The sequence below is a fragment of the Aptenodytes patagonicus genome, chromosome 11 (genome assembly GCF_965638725.1).
Source record: "Aptenodytes patagonicus chromosome 11, bAptPat1.pri.cur, whole genome shotgun sequence".
NCBI lineage: Eukaryota > Metazoa > Chordata > Aves > Sphenisciformes > Spheniscidae > Aptenodytes > Aptenodytes patagonicus.
This window is the reverse complement of record NC_134959.1, coordinates 23,173,043-23,193,961: the sequence shown is the minus strand read 5'-3', so window position 1 is coordinate 23,193,961 and position 20,919 is coordinate 23,173,043. Positions and strand designations below refer to the sequence as shown.

Sequence of the window (20,919 nt, the reverse complement as noted above, 5' to 3'; positions counted from 1 at the left end):
AGATAGCACAGGTGGCAGCAGTACTGCAGATTTCTACTAGTTCAGAAAAAATTCCCTGAATTTCAGCTTGAAATACAAGAGTCCATCAGCTTAACCCTGCAATATCAAATGGTACCCAGCCCATTTATGATGTGACTGTTTGTTCAAACTTGTATTAGTGTTTTTTTTTCAGAAACTTGCATTAGTATTTTTCAGTCCTTCCAAGTGACAAAAACATCAGAAAGGACTACCCAGTTATTCCAGGCATCTACTAGAAGCGCTTTCCTGAAAACAAAGCATTACAGACCTATAATACTTCAGTACAAAGGATTTGGCTACAGGAAAACAAGGAAACTTGTAGAAGAAAGCAAGATTAAGAATAGCTTTCTTTCACCTCCCTCTCCTTTCCCTGAAAAATTGTATCTTCAAAGAGGTTCAAGTACTTGAAAACCACTATTTCTTCAAAGTGTGCTCCCCCTTAATTTTTTGCAAGTTGCAGTTTCTGCAGAAACATCATCACCCGCCACTTTAGAATGGATTTCCAGAAATATACATAAAAAATGAATTTTACTAGGGTTCTTCCATACTTGCCTTCTGTGTCATATTTGACTGAGACAGATTATTGAAGATGAAAGCAATTTTTTCCTGGACATTCTCTGGAGGTTCCACAATTCTCTCAGTTTGATCTGTTGCTACTAACAACGTATCAATGTTGGTAGTATTAATGGAAGGCTGGTGGGAGAACAAGAAGTTAGCAACAGACAATACCTAGAGGCAACATCAAAAGAAACTTTTGCTCTGTTCTGTCAAGCAAAAAAAGAATTGAGCTTTGTCAGGTGACATCTACTGCCTCAGATTAATTTTCAGCAGCGCTCTAATGAAGCCAGTGATTTTTTTACTCTACAAACAATGATCAATACTCAGCAGAAGAAAGCTACTGTACAAAAAACTTCTAGCATTTACGTTCATATATAATAGGTGCCACTGCAATGGCACCCATTAGGCTAACAGCCTGTATACACTGTTAGCCTGGAGAAAATCTTAGTAGAATAGAGAGCAGTACTTAGTACAGTAGCGAGTCTCCAGGAGCACTTCAGTGCTGCATTGGGAAGGAGAAATCCTAGAGCTTCATTTCTGAGAAAGCATGCCAACTCTAAGTCAACAGAATGTGACCCATGTCCCTACAGCTGCAGGTCTAAACCCAAGGACTTTAGCACCTGGTACACTGCAATTAAGGGGAAAGGAGATACAGTTTTAAATATCAGTCATGACTTGAGTTTGAAATTGGGCAATGTAAATGCCTCAAAATAACAACTATCTACATGACATAATCAGGTGTGAAAGACATTGATAGCTACACTGGGAACTGTCCCCCAAAAGTTGTTCACCACTTTCAACTACCTTTGGCTTTTGCCTCCTTTAATTTGAGGAGCTTCTTTTAAGAGAACTATACAAAGACAGTACCAGGAAGCAAGACAAGCTTGACTTTACAGTGCATCAGTTATCATACAGTAACAGCTCTACACATCCTCAGCAGATACATGGGACCAAATGTACCCCAACACTTTCTGTGGAAGAGCCAATACTATCAATCTGCCAACCCCGCAATAACTCTGACTAGCAGTTCAGAGTTGTGTTTACCTAAGTGACTGAAGATTTGAAAAACCTAATGCAGTTAAAACTGCTAGGACAAATGTGATTCAGTGTGCAGTAAGTGTTCTCAAGCCCAAACAGAAATTTTTTACGCTGAGGATGATGAAGCACTGGCCCAGGTTGCCCAGAGAGGTGGCGGATGCCCCATCCCTGGAAACGTTCAAGGTCAGGCTGGACGGGGCTCTGAGCAACCTGATCTAGTTGAAGATGTCCCTGCCCACGGCAGGGGGGTTGGACTAGATGACCTTTAGAGGTCCCTTCCAACCCAAACTATTCCATGATTCTATGATTAACAGAAACGACGATTCTTTATTTGTCTTGGTAATTAAAGCCTCAGAAAACACATTTCTACTTGACACCATAGTAATTCTATAGTTTCATGATCAAAAATGCCTTCTCTACAAGTGTTGTTCATATTTGAGCAGGTTATATGCTTTAGATATAAAATACGGATCACAGTTTGAAAATTTGTAGTAAAGAAATTAAATCGGATTTTGTCTCCGTGTACTCAATACAGATCAGCAACTTAACTCCTTTGCTTCTCCAGTAAGGTCACTGGAGTCACAGAATGCTTACCGGCACATCTTTCTTGAAGCTGACTCCAGTTGGTCGGGTGATTGTAATGGTTTTTGCAACAGTGGTGGTGGTTGAGGTGGTTACTATAGTGCTGACTTGGCCAGCAAGAGGAGCTTTTGCTGGAACTTGGGCCTGGGCCTGAGCCTGGGCAAGTGCAATACTTCCAGGGGTGGTGATTGAACCCTGCATCTTCACAGGAGGATCTCTGGATTGCTGTCCATATTCTATGTACTAAAACAGGGTAAACAAGCATATACAAAAGTTCACACACCGCAACAGAGCTACGGGCTGCGTTTTAGCATGAGCAGTACAAAGGTTGCCAACAATCTGTAAAGTACTTGACACTAATGCCATTAAAGGAATCCGCAAGCTACAGTTGAATACCCTTATAAACCACATCTTGTCACTGTTTACTTACTTTCTTACTGGAGAGGAGCCTCAAGCTCTACCTCTGACCTGAACAGGTTGATGCCAAGCATCAAGAGACTTGACATTCTTAAAATTTTACAGACCACTACCCAGAAACTCCCATCCCTGCAGGCCTGGGACAGCAGAGGAAAAGAGGGACAAGAGCTTAAGAGAAGCGTGTGAGGATCAAGAAACTGGCTACAAAGCATGTAAGAAGTCTTCCCCAGGGACTCCTACAGCTACATAGAAATGGGAAAGTCTGAAGTTCACAATTAATAAGCAAAACCACAGTTCTGAAGTGTCCCACTTCAACATTTTTACATCCTCTAAAGTAGCTCCACAGTAGAAAATCAGTTTCTTCCCCACTGTAATACATTTACCCAGAAATTGGTAGCATCAGACAACACGCTGTCATTTAAGGGATACAGTCTGAAACCTGTTAGTGAAACAGACTGCTATTGGACTTGGCAGCTTTGGGTAGATGGCCTCTCTGCCTTAATGTTAGAGCTCAACATTTTTCCTTATTTAGATTATGCTCTCAAGCTCTACCACTGGGATTAGCTTTTCTGTATTTCTACCAATGAAAGCACCTTCAAAGCAGACACCATATGATCAACACTGCTTTTACTCCTTGGACTACAGGGTATTTCCATTACTCTGATCAGACCTTCAGGAATGAAATTCTCACCTTAATCTGGATTAATTTAGCAAGTCTGACTATGAAACTGTATAAACCCAGCTGAATGCCCTCTTTTAGAAGAAAACTCCAAATCCTTAAGGGACTGGAGTATGAATCCACTGAAGCACTTTAAAACCTTTGTGCACGACCACGTGCACTGGTTGATCAAGCAGTCATATTTAGGCAGCTATTTCAACATAAGCAACCCGAACAGATTTATGGAAACAGAAGAGGTACCAGATAACCACCTTCACCTGCCCACCCCATCCCACAGCAAAACCTTTAAGAAAAGGCATTTGATTCTTTGGAATCTTTGTACACTGTCCAAAACTGTGACAGGTGAGACTATTTTTCCAAAGGAAAACAGGAATTTGCTCAAAAGAATTTAAAATCATAGAACGCCGTAGGATGCGAATAAGAACACGCTCACCTCCTGTAAATGATGCGGGAACTGTATAAAGTGACTAATAGAAGCCAAGTGCTGACAATACTGGGGATAGTCCTTCAATCTGTCAGACAGAATAGGCATTAGTCAGAAGCATAAGCCCAGATCAAAAACAGTATTACAGAGAAATACAAATGTAACATTGGTATGTCATTCCCATACTGCATCACAGAATTACTTCTGGACTGCTTTACAGCAGCTGCACTATAAACAAAGCATATTCTACAAAGTACTTTTTATTGCAAAACCCATCTGAAATGAATTCAACAGCAAAACACAAGGTTTATTCACAGCAACTCATCTTATCCTACACCTCAATACTTCTGACCGAGCACACAATTACATTTATATTCAGTGTTTGCAATAAGATTATTGGTTAAGTAACTTGTAGTCTGGCTCGGTGCATTTTAAACAGCACAGACTGCCCCTAACACCCAAGACAGAAGCTTCACCTATGCACACCAATTATTATAATTCTACTTAAGAACGCTAGACACTGTTACTACTCATTGAGAGTAAAATCTTTAGGTCCCGCTTAAAATGGTTCTGAAGAGAAGGAGTAAGATGGTGGCCAAGTCTCAAGTTTGTCAGCCTTAAGCGTCTTTATTCATTCTGTTCAGCTAACTCCACAACACAATATTCAACTATGGATGCTGCAAGCAACAGCTTTTATTACAGATGAAATACTGCAGGGCAGATGAACCGTAAAAGGAGAATAAGGACAGAAGATAATTTGCTCCTTGCTTATGAGTCCACACTTCAAGTCCCAACACTTCTAGTCATTAAATAATTCCAGGAAGCTTTCTAATACTTTTCAAGTTCTAGTACCTTCTTCCAAAGCAGAGATTTTTCCCATGGGTGTACAATCCTGCCTACTATTGCAGCCTGCCTTGAGAGCTTCCTCTATCTGCAATCCATTAGAAGCTTTGAGAAAGCTTTTTTTGAGATACACAGAAATCTCAAGTATGGCAAAAAGTAAAACCAAAGTCCTAGAGCTTAGTTCCTAGCCAGTCTTTCAGTAATGAATAGTGCAAATAGCACTCCATTGGAATGCACCTGTAAAGAGTAATTACATCAACCCCATTTCAAACAAGCTGACAACTTCATCTAAGTCAACACTTCACTGAATTATTTTTATATAACAAAGTCCGCTAAGTAGCTTCAACATCTCAGTTTGTGCCACATTTATACAGGTACCGCACTGAACATTTTGATTTTAAAAAAGCCACCCTTTAACTAGCACATTAGCACATTTTGTTTCAGCTCAGCATATCTCTAAACTAATCCTGAAGTTGAGAAGTGTAAATTTCTAACACATACAAGCAATCCTGTACCACATAAGTAAAGCAGGTTCAAGGTTAATGAGACATTACATGTACTGTTACAAGTATTACAAAAAACCACACTCACCTATTTTTAAATCTATCTAGTGCAGCAATACCAAAATAGTACATTTTGGATGCAAAAGGCTTTCGTAAGGCTTCAAGAACGTAGCGCAGGGCCAGGCCCAATGCCATATAAGTGACCAGTCCTTTCTCTATTATCCCACCAAAGAGGCAGGCTGTTATGTGCAGCTCTTTATCTGGGTACTGGGGAAAGAAACGGTATTCCTCGAACAAGTTCCTCAGCATACAGTTAAATACTTCTCGTTCCCGTTTAATGTTGGAGTCCTTAAACCTCTGCAGCATTTCCAAGACCTACAAAGAAATTGGAAATCGTTACCAACAGATTGGCTTTATTTCAGCCCTTCTGCATCTTCGGGTTTCAAGAGCGCTTGCACCTACTAAGGTAAATTGCACTACCACAAGCTGGACCACAAAATAACTGCTTCAAGAAAACCTCATTTTAGCCAGTAGACACTACATCACTACAATGAGCTTCCTCTTCAGACTTTAGTTTTCTCCCCTTTAAGTAACTGTCTTCACATAAAACTTTTTTGTGACCGCCTACTCCATTGCTTCAAAATTAGAAAAATGAAAATTCATGTTCAGTGTCTTCCATAATTTATAACCACACAATTAAAGTAAATTTGAAGTACTTCAAAGAGCAGGTACATCAGACTGATAATGGCTCTCAGAGACTAACCAAAATAATTATCGAAGCTCAGAAGGTAGAACGTAGGACACCTTCGTATATTTAGAAGTTGTAGTCATTTTTAGACACTTTAAAAATAAATACATTCAAGATACATGTAATTTATACAGACTGTTTAAAGGCACTCTTTAGCACTTATTTTGAACACACAAGCTTCCACTCCACATTGAACTCTTCCCACTTAGCATCATTTTAGGAGCGTTCATTAGACATCTAAAGTCTTCAGTCCACAGAAGTCAAAGCTGAATGTAGTGATCAGCTGCAAGTTTACTCTGAAAGCATGCTGCCTTAGAAAGATACAATTTCAACCAAGCAAAAAAGCAATGCTGCAAGCATCTACCACTAGCTCTTTATTATCTTCCACTACAACTAATGCACGAAGGAGTAATTACTACCAACTTTATAGCAAGTCTCCTGACAGGTGATGCAACTGCTACGGAAGGGAACTCACCTCATCTACAGACATGGTGGGATGTGGTGGATGGTTGTAAATACGCTGGAAGTAGCTGTTTGCCTCATCATCTATTTCTTTGCTAAAGTGCTGATTAGCCTCTGGCCACACCTGAGATAAGTCAGCTGTTAAAAAAGGAGAGAGGTATCATGCTCAGAACAACATCAGTCAGGATTTCATCTAATCCTCTTCAACTCTTCCACCAATCCATACAAAATCTGCTAGTTCTCCTGAAAAGCAGGATATTTAAGCTTTCTAGTAGACAGGAATTGTTATTTAAAAATCTGTTTTCAATATGTTATATTTATGCAAAAGAACTGAATCCCAAGATAGAATTAACCTCATACTGTTGTATTCCTAGAACCCACTGCATCCCAAGCTAACCTCAACTGACGCCTAAACGAAATGAATGCAGAACAGGCTAGAATAAAGCATGCTACACAACACTAACATGCAGACAAACTTTCACACAAACTTTCAGGCCAGCCAGTGAGCTCCAACCAAGTTTATACTGAATGCTCAAGCCCAAAAATATAAACCAATGGTCACTACAGCCACCTCTACCGTACATCTGTAGAGATCAGTAACTTTGCTTTTATGGAGGAGCTGTCAAAGGAGACCGAGATATGTAATAACAGCAATGCTGAAGGTTTAGCATATGGCTATGCTTCCTAAAGGCAACGTTTGATTGCTTAAACATTTCATTGTGAGCATACTTCAGAGGCGTGAGTTAAGGATAATGGCTCAGTGTCAGGGACCAAATTATTCCTTCCAAAAACCACACTCCCACTGACTTATAGTTAGCCTTATTTCTTTCCAATGTTGCAGTCTAATTCACTGCTTCACCTGTCAAGTTCTCTGCTGCAACAGGACCTTACCCAGGTAGCTTTGTTTAAGCTTGTTACAAACAAAACAAAAACACCCTCTTACCAGATGCATACAATTCTCTGTAAAGAGCAGGACAACGCTTTTGTTCAAAACACAGCACAACAAAAAGGACAAAACACACTGTTCATGCAAATCCATAACATGTTATATTTTTACACTAACAGCTTTTTTTAACCCCTCCCTGGGCCACTTGGCAAGCTTTTAGTATAGAAGTTTAGAAGCACCTTTTTCAGACTAGTGGCATAATACAAGAGCCACATTTCTAACATTTACCACCTACAGATCCAAGCCTCCCCTGAAGGAAATGCAGATTAACTGCAGACCACAGTCACACTTCACAGCCACAGACAACACTACCACTTACAAGGTTTCATCTTACTCTGCTGGAATGTAGGCTGGTTCAGTCCAGATGTGCTCAGCTTCCTTTGCACGAATGGGTCATTGTTCACCGCAGGAAGGCCCAGGGCTCCGGTTCCTATGCCAGTCAGGCTACCCGTAGTAAGACCACCTACTGAAAAGCAAACAGCTGGTCACCTCAGTTGCACCCTTCACAGTATGCACTTAGCGCTCCCAGCACTTGCCATTTCCAAGAACTCAGAGCTATACAGCCTCATAACTATCCATTATCAAGCAGTTTTATCTCAAGCAATTCCTCACCTCTGTCCCAACCTAAAACAATACTGCTAAAAACCGGTCCAAACACTCACACTTGACTCTCACACTTTTTACCTATTGCAGCTGCAACATTCTGAAGTGCTGTTTCAGCAGCGACCTAGGAGTGAGGACTGTATAATCCCCTCCCACAACACACAGCTGTTTGTCCACTATTTCCAACCATGGCAATAGTGCGTTAGCTCTGATACGTCAAAAATACAAACCACTCCACCCAGACAGCAGTACCTGGAAGCTGTGAAGAGAGTCCTCCGATGCCACTGAAACCTGTTGTCTGGTTTTGGGTGGAAAGAGGGGGGAACGCTTTTGCTGGTGACTGGGGAGTACTGAATGCAGAGCCCAAGTTTGGAGGAAAGCCTTGCATGCTCTGGGTATGAGGAGCAGCCGAGCCACCTAAACTAAGAGATGCCATTCCTGCAAGCGAGTCGATCTGAATGAAGAAAGGAAGATTATACAGAGACATCCATAAACCGCAATCAAGCTGACTTTTGGCAGGTTTTGTATAAAGGCAGCTACATATAAAAAAACATTCCTGGAAGAGTTTTTCTGCATGGTTACTTTAAATTCTGAAGTCATCCAGATCGCCCCAAAAGATCAGTTGGTCTACAAAATGCGATTTCACTTTTTCTTCTATAATCCCATAAAATCCTATTCTATCAGAGGTTTTACAGAAAGGTCGATTGTTCCACAGTCTCTAGTTAAGTGCAACACAACAGTAAACGCTAATAAGCAGCGGTGCGTAGATTTTTCTACTAGAGCAGTTTACGCTCTGCCATTTGTGACCTCAGACCTCACCGAGACTTACAAAGGCTATTTCATATCAAGCTTACAGAGTATTTTTGACTGTCTGAAGGATCCCATTAAGCCCACTTTTCACAGCTAAATACCTGAATGCAGTCTTCAACAAAAAGCATTAAGACCTGGGTGATGAGTAGGGGGGAAGGCACAGTACTGGCTGACAAAGCAATAAATTAAGAGCTCCTGACTAGGGACAGCAGAAAACTGTTATCTACCCAAAAGATAGCATGGCTACAGACTAACATCTGTTGCTCTATTTGTTCACATCATTTATCTGCAGCAGGGTGCCAAGATATTTGGTACATTTGATGAACAACTTCAGTACAGTAACAATTTACAAGGAAACTGCTCTCTGTATTCAGTTTACGTAATCTACTGATGCTTCAGACATTCTTAAATGCTGAATTGCCACTATTTCACATGAAAAAGTTTTTACCATTTTAAAATCTGCCATTGAATGTAATTGCTAGAAGCAAAACCTGTCTGTAATGTGTTGCTCCCAGAGGAGGAAGGGATGATGAGTGGCAGGGAGTAACTTAAATGTACCTTGTTTTTAAAAGAGCAGTTCAGTTGAGAGCTGAAGAGCCCCAGTTATAACAAGTCCTTACGCTCTAGCACTGTTGCTTGGCCCGTGAAGCTACAAACAAGACACATCAGGTTCAAAGGCAGTGCTTAATTCTCAAAAGTCTTAGTAAATTTTAGCACTTTAAAAGAAACCCTCAGTTATTTTAAATAAACCAAATCTCTATCCCTCTTCAGTGCTCCCATTCTGCTATACCTCAGTTACTTCTTACAGCCATTTGTGAAGTGAAAGACAGTTCTGGACTACAACCCTCAGGCATTATTCTGGAGTTATAAGTTATCCAGACATGCAAACATAAAAACTAAGGGAGCCAGATGATGTTTTACTTAGTCCTGCTGAAAGGGCTTAAATAGTGCAGCAGAACTAATGCTAAATCAACACCACCTTCTAAAAATGCAGCACGTTATTTGTCTACCTGTACAGGAGAGATGGCATCCAAGCTGCTAGCACTGGGCGGGCGTCCTTTTGGCATGACTCCAGGTGGTGGCTGTCTAGCCTTGTTCATGACATTACTGCAGTTAGCTACCATGGTGAGGATCGTCTCTGACAGCTCCTGAGAAACACTCCTAGAACAGGGAAGTAGGATAGTAAGCCATATAGCATTCATGAAACTAAGGCTCCTAACTTACTTGGTTTTCCTACAGAAATTGGGGCCACATTTCACAAATAGAAGTTGCAAAACAACCCCAGCAGAAGCTACATTGTTATTTGCAAAACTTGCATTAGAGCATGTCCCAAGAGAAACAGCTTAGAAATAGAAAATTTTAAACTGTAGTTCTAAAAATTCATCTCCAATAGACTATTCCTTTGTTTTCAAGAATTCAAATACTGCTTTACAGTTACCCCAACAAGTAATGACTTAACAGAAAGCTGGGATATGTACCTACATGGCTCCAACAGTCCTCAGAAGAGCAGACTATCTACACCAGTCTTTTTCTGCTGTTGTCCACATTATAGGCTATATACAGCTCAGCCTCATGAATTAAAACACAATAAACAATGCTATAATCCCTTCTTCAAATCCACTCCTCAAGGCTCCTTCCTGTCACCAGACTTCACCGTTCATGATTATTCCCATCCTGAATCTCGTTACACACAAGGTCTCTCCAAAAGAGGAGATACAACATGAGTAAAGCTTGGGCTATACACTCAAAGACAAAAAAGGACGAGAGGTAAATACCACCACCTGCTTCACTAAAATTCATCTGTCTATAAACTGAAAGACATGTTTCACGCACTAACATTAAACCAAAACAGAGACGGGAAACCTAACTATTCAAGGAAATTATAATCAAAAGCCAACAGAGAACTCAAACTTAGGCATGAAGTCATTGCACAATTGCGAGCAGTCAGTACCTCTTTCCAAAGTATTCCACGTCTGACTGCCAGGTTCCCAAACTGGAAGGAAAGCCAGCTCTGCTGCTGACATACCTAACCACAAACATACTAACGCAACACTAACATTTTCCTTTTGGAAAATGCAGCAGTTATTTACAGCTTTCCTGATCTTTAGTTCTACCTTTTTGGTGAGGACACCTATAGCAGCAGATTCCTTCCTGTAATGGTGCTATTATACCAACGCAGCTTTGTTAACCTTGTCTGGAGATTCCTCATTTTAACTCAATTTTCACAAGCTTTTACTGCACAGCTGTTGGGATGAGGGGGAAAAAGAAAGAAAGAGGAACCATCCTGATGATTAAGGCAGGAAAACAAAGTGCAGATCAGCCTTCAGTTTTGGCAAGTATCCCATTACAGTCTACACAGAGTTAAGGGCTTCCAGTTGTTCTCCAAAGCCAGTGTTCCACTACACAGTGTGGGTAAAAGCTTGCCCAAGACAGACAGGGGAACCTGAGAAGATACCATGGGTGAGCACGTTTCCATACACGGCCACAAACATTTTATCAACTGCTTCACAAGCTGATTCCTTTACATGCTTTAACATCCTCTCACTAGGGCCTAGCGTCAAAGACTTTAGAAGCAAGGGGCATGGGGAGGTGTGTATCAAAAAGCGATCAGAAACCTACCTTCAAAAAAAAACCCAAAGGGATTTCTGTTTTGAGGCAGTGCAACCAGACCTGAAGACAGAGCTCTGAGCATGGCACACGGTAGGCTCAGTATCTACAATATGTATTTGCCTACACCCCAACGCCACAGTCTCAGAAATCACAACATTTGAATGTATGTATGACCAACTAACAGGCAGCACAGCTTTTTCTGATGCAGGAGGCATTCCAAGATCATACAGCACTGCAGCTAACCGGGGAATGGGACTGGGGACTGAATAGCTGAGTTCATACACGGTTACCAGCCTCAATCTTTTGCCCTCTCCTTATTTTATAGTGGTTAAATTTGCAGTCTTTATGCTCAAATACTATAGCACGCTTCAGTAAAACAAATTTCAATCTGCTGTAGATAGATAATATGGCAGCCCACAATGAAGGCAGGCTTACAATCCTAGACTTTGATACTTATGGTGACCAGTTAGGCCATTCATGCTTTGGAGCGAACAACTAATGTTATGTCCTGCCATCTAGACAGATTGAAGGTTAACTTTTTTTTATCATGTCAGAAGACACACTGCTGTATCAAGATGTAAACATCACAATCTTTTTAGATAGTACAAAACCGCAGGTTTTCACAAAAAACCCTGCATTTGAGGCAAATGATATGAAGAAGTAAGTAGGTGGGCATGATTTGATAACTAGATCTTAAGGAAAATGTATTCGGGCATCTAACCCAATCAGCGCCATTCCCAGAAGAGAACTAGGGGAAAACTGCAGGAAGGAGAACTTTGAAACACAAGTAAGGAGGAGAGCCAGGGACGACAGCCAGCCAGCTCTAGAGGAACAAAACTGTCAGCTTAAGGGGAGCTCCAGCTTGCTGGAATAGCAAGTTCACACCTCTTGCATTTTTTTTTTTAACCCATTTTTACAAAGCAAGGAAAGGCCTTTTCATTTCCCTAGGCACAAGTAGCCAGAAGCCTCCTCCCTTCTTGAGGCAGGGACTGAGAAGGAATGACAATTCCCCACGCTGACAAACTTGGACTGTGCTGGACGTGACTGCATGGAAGAGGCACTGCCGCCCCTCTCAACTCACTGCAGCTCCTCGAGGGGAGGATTTCTCATAAGCAATCTGTTACCAAATCATATGCTTGGTCAGCCTGTGGTGCCTGCAACCACCCTGACTTCATTTTAAAAACACTCAGTAATAGAAGGAACACTTATTTCTTTTTGAAGCCTCACTGCTACGTGACACCACAACTGCAGTGCTCACCAGTGATAAACAAGTTGCACCAAAAATAAAGAGTCTCAGCCACGAGGACCCTGCATGTTCTAAGAAAAGTGTTTCCCTGGACACAAAACAGGACAAGAAATAACTACAGCCTAATTAAAGAGCAGGCTCCTAAATCAACAGATTAAGGAGATGGCAGACTTCAGCTAGTGAAGTGGAACTACCCTCCCAGACGTATTTAATATTTACTGCGATTTTAATCCTCTAGTCTTTACAACGCCTGCTTCCATTCGTGACTGAAACCTAAGCTAATCAAAGTAATTGCTTCATGAAAGAAATCCAAGCATTTTCTTTTTAAAGCTCAAAGAGAATAACTAATGGAAAATGACTGCAAGTAGGTCACATTCTTGCATAAAAGGGAATACAAGTAGCTATAAAAAGAAACCAAAAGCTGAGAGAATTGTGCCAGTAGAGAACTAGTGGCATTAATTGAATAAATAAAACTTGGTAACACATTAAGATTCAGAACACAGTGACATTAGATGCAAGTCAAGTCTACAGTTAACTATTAAACCTCTAAAACCTGGACATGGTAGCATGCAAAATAATGAATGTAAGTTAATTTGTGAACTGTAGTCTCAGAAGATGCACTTGGACTTGAAAAATAACAGCCGTCTTTTCAGTCCAAGAGGTATGCTAGACCATTGTATTTCAGAAACAGTATTTCAACCACATTTTGAAGTTTAATTGCACAGGTCCCAGTAGAAATCAGGAGAATCCTTTCTCCTAGAAATCTTACAGGTACCTCAAATTCCCTTCCAGTTCAAATACCCATCGTGACAATTCTATGTTGATACTCATTTCCTAGTATCTACATGAGAGCCATGAATCATCCTGGATACCTTTAAAGATGTTTCTTGTATCTTTCAAGACAACGCTGGCTAAGCCAAGGGACACAATATAAGCCTTAGATCAGGTAACACGCACTTGGACATGCCAGCCTCTTTTGATGTCAAAATTTAACACCAAAACTAGCACCATCTCCAGCTTTCAGTCTTTCTGGCTCCTACGTCGCACTATGCTACGCCTAGTTATCTTTGAAATATTGCTGCAGTTAAATACCATCTTGATCTGACAGCATTAAGAAGTGACAACACAAATATTTTACAACATTCAGTCATTTTTACTGTGTGAACACAGTATTTAAAAATTGATTTGTCCAATTTCAGTTTCCAGTAGCCTTTCTGTAGTCTACCCCTCCCTCTAGCAGATAGAACAGCTCTCTAGGACCCACACTTTTCTCTTCTGCACTTCAGCTAAACAATCTGATCTGCAAAAGATCTTAGATATTTTCCATACTTTGAGACTGTCTCAAATGAAGACAACAGAAGTTACACATCTAGTTTCAGTCTCAATTACATTACGATCACCGCTTACCACTTTTCTCCTACACATAAGGACTGCATTAGCCCTTTCTGCTATAAGATAGTAACCACACGGAGAGGCATTTGCTTAACGCAATCACAAAATCCTTTATACAGTCACTGTTTTCCAAGATGCTGTCCCATTCTGTAGTTATGGCCTATAATCCTTTGTCCAAATTACAGCCCTGCATCTAGTCATTAACCCAGGATCTGACTAACCAGCCATCCCCATTACCAAGATCACCTCACCTGTTTGATTAGAGAGACAAGAACACACTCTCAAGCTTGTGACCTAGCCTACAACAGAAGTTTCAGAGCAAAGTTAAACATACTACTGAATCTATCCCTGCAAGCTTATATACTCTCATCAACCCCACTCTCCATGTGAAATTCCAAACCAGCAGTGACCATGTGCCAGAAAACAAATTGCAAACAGATAACACATTCGGCGTAAGCAATATAATCCTTACCCAGCACAAGCTTGCAGACATGCCAACATAGTTGCCAAGGTTTCTGGAGGAAGCTGAGCACTTTTGGGCTGATCTTTTTCTGGAGCAAGGCCACCCAGGATAGATGGACATCTTCGCTTTAAGAAAGTCATACAGGCCTGGATGAAGGGCTCCTGAGGAAAAAAATGTTACCTTAATCTCCCAAACTGCATCCAAGCCACTATTTCAAACTTGGCAATTGCACCATGGAGAGAATTGCACTAAGCTATTATAGTTCAGTGAAAATGTTGAACTATCAGACTATGGACACTTTCCGCAACTTTAAAGCTACTTACAAAATTGTTAAAGTGACTTAAGGTAGTGACTGATAGAATGCAGAAATAAAAAGAAAAATCCTGCTTTACCCCATGCTCCCGAATTTTATCTGTGAGCCATTTGTCAAGTTTGAGGTATTCCCGTCGAGAGGCAAGTGCAGCAAGGTCAATAACAAAGGCAAATGGAGTACCATTTAGCAGCATTGACAAGGCCTAAAGAAAAAAAAAATCAGAAGACTACTAGTGAAGACACAAGGATACCCCTTCTCCTTTCTTTTCTTTCCAATCCCCATATACTTTTTAGTAAAGAAGTCTTGCTATCACTTGCTGCTATGCTTTCTTTGTCAACAAAAGATTGGTACCATCAGCTTCACTTATAGCTCGTTCATGAGACAAATAAGCAAGAGCTCTCATTTGAAATCATGACCCTACCTTCTTTGAAGCGACCTTGTGCTGACAGTTTTAAATTCCTCTATATGAAAATCCACCAGCAAGTGGCTGAGAGCTACCACGTTGATATTGCAACAGAATTAATCAGGAGAGCCTAGCATCTCCCTGCAAACAGACCTCAACTCCTTCAGAGCCACTTTGAATATATCTGCTCAAAGTGTTCATCTTTGAACACGGTAACTGCTACAACAAAACTGACTTCAAGCAGCAGTCGGTGCTCTTGCACTTTGAGACACCTAATTATTTTGCATCTAACTTTTAGGAAGCAATAATGGCCTCAAAGAAGTCAGTCACAACTTCCAGTCTTTTGTGAATGTGTAAACTGAAAAGTAGTAGTATTCTTAAGAAATCCCCGTTCCGTTAAGCTTCGCAGTGCCACCTTCGCACAAATATCTGAAGGATATTTTCTACATTCCCATTTCAATGGTATTCATGGTTAAAACAGTCAAAGCTCTTCCTGGATTTACAGTACATTCACATAGCAAGCAGTTCTAGTACACTGCTTCCCAAGTTACTTGTCAGCTGAGCCACGATAACCAACTCTACTGCAAACACCAAGTAAAACGTCTTGGGTTCACAACTGGACAGGCTAGAAAGCATCTGTAGTGGGATACCACAACTCAGCTGAAGAGCACTTAAAGTCACATGAACATAGGCTGGTTTTGGGGGTTTTTTGTTTGGTTTTGGTTGTTTTTTTTTTTTTTAAGATGAGGTACAGCAGCAACAACTGAATTCAGACATGCTTAAACAAAGTAATCCTTACTAAATTAGTCACATTTAAGTTAAGCTTAGCCTTTGTAAAAAAAAGATGACCAAGTCTGCATAAGACACCAGACAGAAAATAATGGCAGTGTTCTGCAAAACTCACCTTCAAGTCTTGCGCCACATCAAGAATACGTGACAATTTTGCCTGGTCATACTGCTCCCCTCTCATGTACCATTCTGCCATTGCATGCATGATAAGCTGACGAATCGAAGGAGACTGACCCTAAGGAGAATTAAATTAGGATTGTACTTCATGCCTCTAGGAAAAGGATCAACTATGTGAACATTAAGTAGGATATTTTCCCTCTAAAGCTTAACATGCAAACATATTTACTCTTTAGCTTCAGAACTGAGCTTCTGAGTTGGGCTCTTTTTGTGCCATAATAATCTATCCAGGAGCTACAACTAAAGGATGTAGAATGACTACAAGTGGTAAGTATGTACATCCCCATCTCTTTCCTACCACTGTACAGGTCTAATTCCTCTCAATTGTAGAGAAATTGCTTTTGGAATATGCAAATCAATTACAAAACATTATGCCTGACACGGTGTCCTGAAGTGAGAATTGCAATGTCACACCTTAACATGGAAAACAGTATCTAGCTCTTTGCTCACACAGGGGCAATTTTAAACTACAACACAACTAAGATTTTGATGGCAGCAAAGGTTTTGGGTAAAGGCTCCCTCATCTGGGGAAGTGAAACATCCTCAAGTTGTAGAATGGCACCATGTCACACGGCAGCCATCATTTCGTACTTTATTCTGAAGCCTACCCTGTGGAAAAATTGCATATTCTGCCATTTCAAGACCTTATGCAAAAAGCACATCACTTCTGTTCCACCCCGCCATTCTCCAATTTAAAGGAAAAATATAAAATGTTCATAGCACTTCAGCTAGCAAATAGCCTTAATTTTGCAGTGAATGTGGACCAAGACCTCAGAGGTCAAGCTTTATTAGTCATTAACTCTACTTTACTTGAACAGGGCAAGAAGTTTCCTAATGCAGATTCCCTCCCACCCCAGAGGCTTCCTCTGTCTTAAGTTTCTTCTTATGACTCCTATTTGCTTAACTACCAGTGGACACAATGAAGGCCATACCAAAAGCAAATCCATAAAAGCCTACTTGTTTGCCCATTAAAAGCATGGGATTTGCATACATAGTTACCCTGTCTCTACATGGAAGCTCTCCTTGAAACAGGTCAGCAGCCAGTCCTAAGTTTTCAGAAAACACCCTAGACTCTTAAAACTTACAGTGTAAGTAGTTTCTTTATACCTAGAATAGCCTCCATCTTTTAGCAACTACAACGGAGGTTATGTTGGTTTAAACCTCCTCACCTCTTACTGCTTTAAGTTTCTACACTTTAAATGCGTGAGGTTGAGAGTTTGGTGGGGGGGTTGTTGCTGTTGTGAGGTTTTTGGTGTTCTTATGTTTTGGGTTTTTTTTTTTAAAAATCAAACTTTGGTCAACTTTGGTTAAAACTGAAAGGTTAAAAAAGTCTAACTTAACTTTGGTGTCTCTACTTTTCCAGGAATATTTTCTCAGTGAACATTATTTCTTTGTTCTGAATACATTTCCCCAAAGAAAATCAAATCACAACAGTTTGCTTCAAGACGGGGAGGAGACAACTTGTATTATTTTGCATAAACCACTGATAATTTACCTCTAGGGTTTTAAATTACCCAGCTCATAAACCAATACAAGCATTGTTGTTCTAACTGTTCAACCCATTTAACAAGTTTTCAGCTACATGAACAAACTACAGGCACAATCCAGTGAAAATACTTACCTGTCCATGCCATGCATAGTGCAAAATGATGGCAGAGTTGGGATGGTTGCCAAGGAAAATTGGCATGAGTGTGGAGATGAGTTCATGGCGCAAGGTATGCCAGGACGTGTTGATCTGCAATAAGGCCAATACCAACATATCTGGGCAATGCTTGATAGGAAAACTGAAGAGCTGCTTAACCTGTTCATACTGTCCCACTTCTGCCAATCGTAACAGAGATTCAATCAAATCCAGGCTCTTCCTAACAAAAGAAAAAAAAACAAATAGACAACCCCCGAAAAAAGTTACAAAGTAGTTAGCTCACAGCATCCTGGATTCAAGCATTTTGTAGCAACAACTGTAAGACGATATAAAGCAATGCCCACTGCAAACAACCTGATATTGCAGCTCTTATCACATACAATTAAGCCTACAAGACCATTCTCAACCGTGAAAAATAACTCCCTTTTTTTAAACAAACCAATTTAAGAGCTTAAGAGCTTCTGATTCTGTTAGGGAAGAGGGAAAATTGAAAGCTGATGTTGAAAAAATTCAGCTTGAGGTGGGTCACTTGGATAATTTAGCTTGAAACATACTTCCAGAAATGGAATACACTTTTTTAAACACCTCCAAGTCCCCACCTGTGAAACTTAGTGAAGATATTCTACTCGTTTTGTCTGCTTTACAGACAAAGTAATCATTGCCACCTTCCCCAATTTGCCTGTATTCCCCATCCTCCAATTCCCTATTTTGGGCCATACAATGGAAACAGAAGCAAGTATCTTCACTGAAATCAGCTACACAGCTATATCAAAAGAAGGGGTGTAAAGGTCAGCTCAGAAAGTCACACTAGTCAGCTTTATGCAGTAACTCAGCAACAGCTATTTAAAGTTACTATTTAAATCCCAGGACTTCTTTCAGACAAGTAGAGCAAGTTTCTCTAATGTCATCCTGGGAAAGACAGATTTAAATTCATACCTTGTCTATCCCCTCCTCTCAGCTCACAGTACCTGCCAAAATACATCAGCAGAAATTCTCCAGACAACCAGAAGACTCCAGTAAAAGCAAGAGCTGGCAGTACATTTTCAGGTATTATGGAAGTACATAGAAGTTCTGACAATATGAGAACTTTCACCAATCAAACATGGAAGAAATACTAATGGCTGATCTATTGGGATGTACACACGGCTACAAATAAATCTGGTTGCATGAAGATAAAGCCACATTTGACCAGACAAGGAATCTTACTCTAGCTCTAGGTATGAAAAGCAATTGAGAGCAGGTTTACCATGTAGCAATTTCTCGATTGTCATCCTCTGGTGGTGCTTTCAGGATGTCTGTGGCAACAGTATGACAAGGGTAGTCAGCAAAACAGAAGATGTCAGGGTTTATGAGGGAATGTTGAATGAAGGAGAGCTGGAATAATAGACATCAAAAATGGTTTAGATATTTAGACTTTCAGGTTCCTTCCACTTTATCAACTGCCACATTTCTGAGAACGATGCAAATCAACAAAGCAGTAGAGATGAGCCAAGATTTACTATCAATGTGTTTTACACAAGACTGAACCTCACATATCTCCTCCCCGGATTTCTGAAAGTGACAGATACAGGTGGGCGGGGGGTACTTGTTTGCACAAAGCTGTAGCCTTTTTGTGAAAACAGGTAAAAACCTCAGACATGCACAGCCATGCAGCAATAGTTCCACGCTCAGCTGCATTACACATCAGAACTCTGCTAAAACCAAAGGTGTCGTCACACATGTACAGCATGTACAGCAAGCGACCGTCTCCTCCCAAACAATGCAGACACTGTTCAGTTAACAGACTGTACTTCAGTAACATGCCTGAGGCCTATGCCTTACAGGCCAAGTTCTCAAATGTGGCTTGCCTAACAATTCACATTACCAATCCACATTCGCCATTCAAGAAATTCAGGAACTTCGCAAGTGTTGTACAGATACAGCAGAAACGCTGGTAAACCTACCTGGCCCTCTGCGTGCTTCCAAGGTCTGTATATGGCATTAACTGGAAAAACTTCCATGCCCAGCCCTCTCTGGATACCAAACACTACAATATGCAGGCCCTTGCTGTCACGAATCTGAAATCCCGGATGGTCCAATTCATAGGTTACTACTTTGAAGTCCAGGCTAGGGTTCTGCAACCAGGAAAAACAAGACAGTAGTCAGCCTTGAACATTACAACCTTCAGTACTGTCTTGTAAGAACCCCTCTTCATCTGTATTTTATCCAGCTTAACATGCACCTGACTTAGTTGAAAGCAAGGTTTTTGTTTTAAAAAGAACAGGATTTAGATAGTTGTGAGAATTGATGCAACTTAATGTTTGAAACTAGCCTGTGAGACTGCACTTCCCCCAGCACTACAGGCAGTAGCTGTCTATCCTTCCAAACATTTCATTAACAAGTCTTCAAAGAAAACCCAAAAACCATCCGAACACATAGCGCCTTTCTTAGCATGCTAACTCATTCCTTTTGTAGGCTTCCATATGCCCTCCAATAAAAGGCAGAAGGGTCTGACCCGCTGCCAAGCAGAACTTGCTTTTCCTCTTGAAGAATGTACACTGCAAGTTCTTGCAAAGCACCTATTAGATTTTCAGCAATAGTGTGAAACCATAAGGTTGAGGGAGCTTGGAGGGAACTACCGCCATTGCGGAACGCAGACCACTCATTTCAGAGATAGGTGAGCACCAAAGACAAAGCTAGTTGTATGTTCCAAGGTTTAGAAAAACAAAACAGTGACTCCTGCATAGATTAGAGGGAACACAGAAAAAAAAAAATCACCCAATATAAGGTAGGCAAAGGAAATGGTAGTCATGTTTCACTGAATGAATTACAAAAATTGTCACTTATGATGTGGTGGAAAAACTTTCCTATTTCTGAAGCGTCATCGCACGCAAGAAGCATTTAGAGTTTTGGAATGAGTAGCTACAAAAATATTTTGTTTCATTTTCATCATTAATGCCTACAGTGAGAAGCTTTTCAAAACAAGGTGCCTGATGCACAAAATTTTCCACTGTCAGAAGTAAGTCCAAACACAAAAAACCCTCAGAGAACACATGCTGGAGTACGTGGGAGCAGTGTGGAATAAATCTCAAGTTGCACCCAAGTTAGCCATTCAGGCAGCTTTTATCTCCCACAATTCTTCAAAATATTCTTGTTCACAAAGAAAAAAAAAACACCAATCATTTAAGTACAGCAGCACAATTACATTAGTGAGATTCAAAGCCATCCAGGCTGCTAGGAGCTAAAAAAGCTTTATATTCACACTGAGACATGA

At 40.6% G+C, this 20,919-nt stretch overlaps 1 protein-coding gene and 1 non-coding gene across 12 annotated transcripts in view; both read right to left on the bottom strand.

Annotated features, from left to right (window-relative positions):
• Positions 1–20,919, bottom strand: part of CNOT1 (CCR4-NOT transcription complex subunit 1) — a 61,224-nt gene that overhangs the window by 22,500 nt on the left and 17,805 nt on the right. For 5 of the 11 annotated variants that reach the window (XM_076349469.1, XM_076349475.1, XM_076349471.1 and 2 more), the window contains exons 11-24: positions 19,610–19,780; positions 18,913–19,040; positions 17,646–17,886; positions 15,963–16,082; positions 14,735–14,857; positions 14,352–14,503; positions 9,642–9,792; positions 8,074–8,275; positions 7,538–7,684; positions 6,286–6,410; positions 5,151–5,437; positions 3,726–3,804; positions 2,209–2,439; positions 571–711 (exon numbers count right to left, since the gene is read on the bottom strand). In XM_076349469.1, the coding sequence (XP_076205584.1) occupies positions 571–711; positions 2,209–2,439; positions 3,726–3,804; positions 5,151–5,437; positions 6,286–6,410; positions 7,538–7,684; positions 8,074–8,275; positions 9,642–9,792; positions 14,352–14,503; positions 14,735–14,857; positions 15,963–16,082; positions 17,646–17,886; positions 18,913–19,040; positions 19,610–19,780 (2,298 nt within the window). The remainder of the gene's footprint in view (positions 1–570; positions 712–2,208; positions 2,440–3,725; positions 3,805–5,150; positions 5,438–6,285; positions 6,411–7,537; positions 7,685–8,073; positions 8,276–9,641; positions 9,793–14,351; positions 14,504–14,734; positions 14,858–15,962; positions 16,083–17,645; positions 17,887–18,912; positions 19,041–19,609; positions 19,781–20,919) is intronic. The other 6 variants (XM_076349473.1, XM_076349478.1, XM_076349472.1 and 3 more) reach the window with 3 other exon arrangements.
• On the bottom strand, positions 9,182–9,317 carry LOC143165822 (small nucleolar RNA SNORA50). Its single transcript, XR_012996320.1, has one exon. It is a non-coding gene; the product is annotated as a small nucleolar RNA SNORA50 (small nucleolar RNA).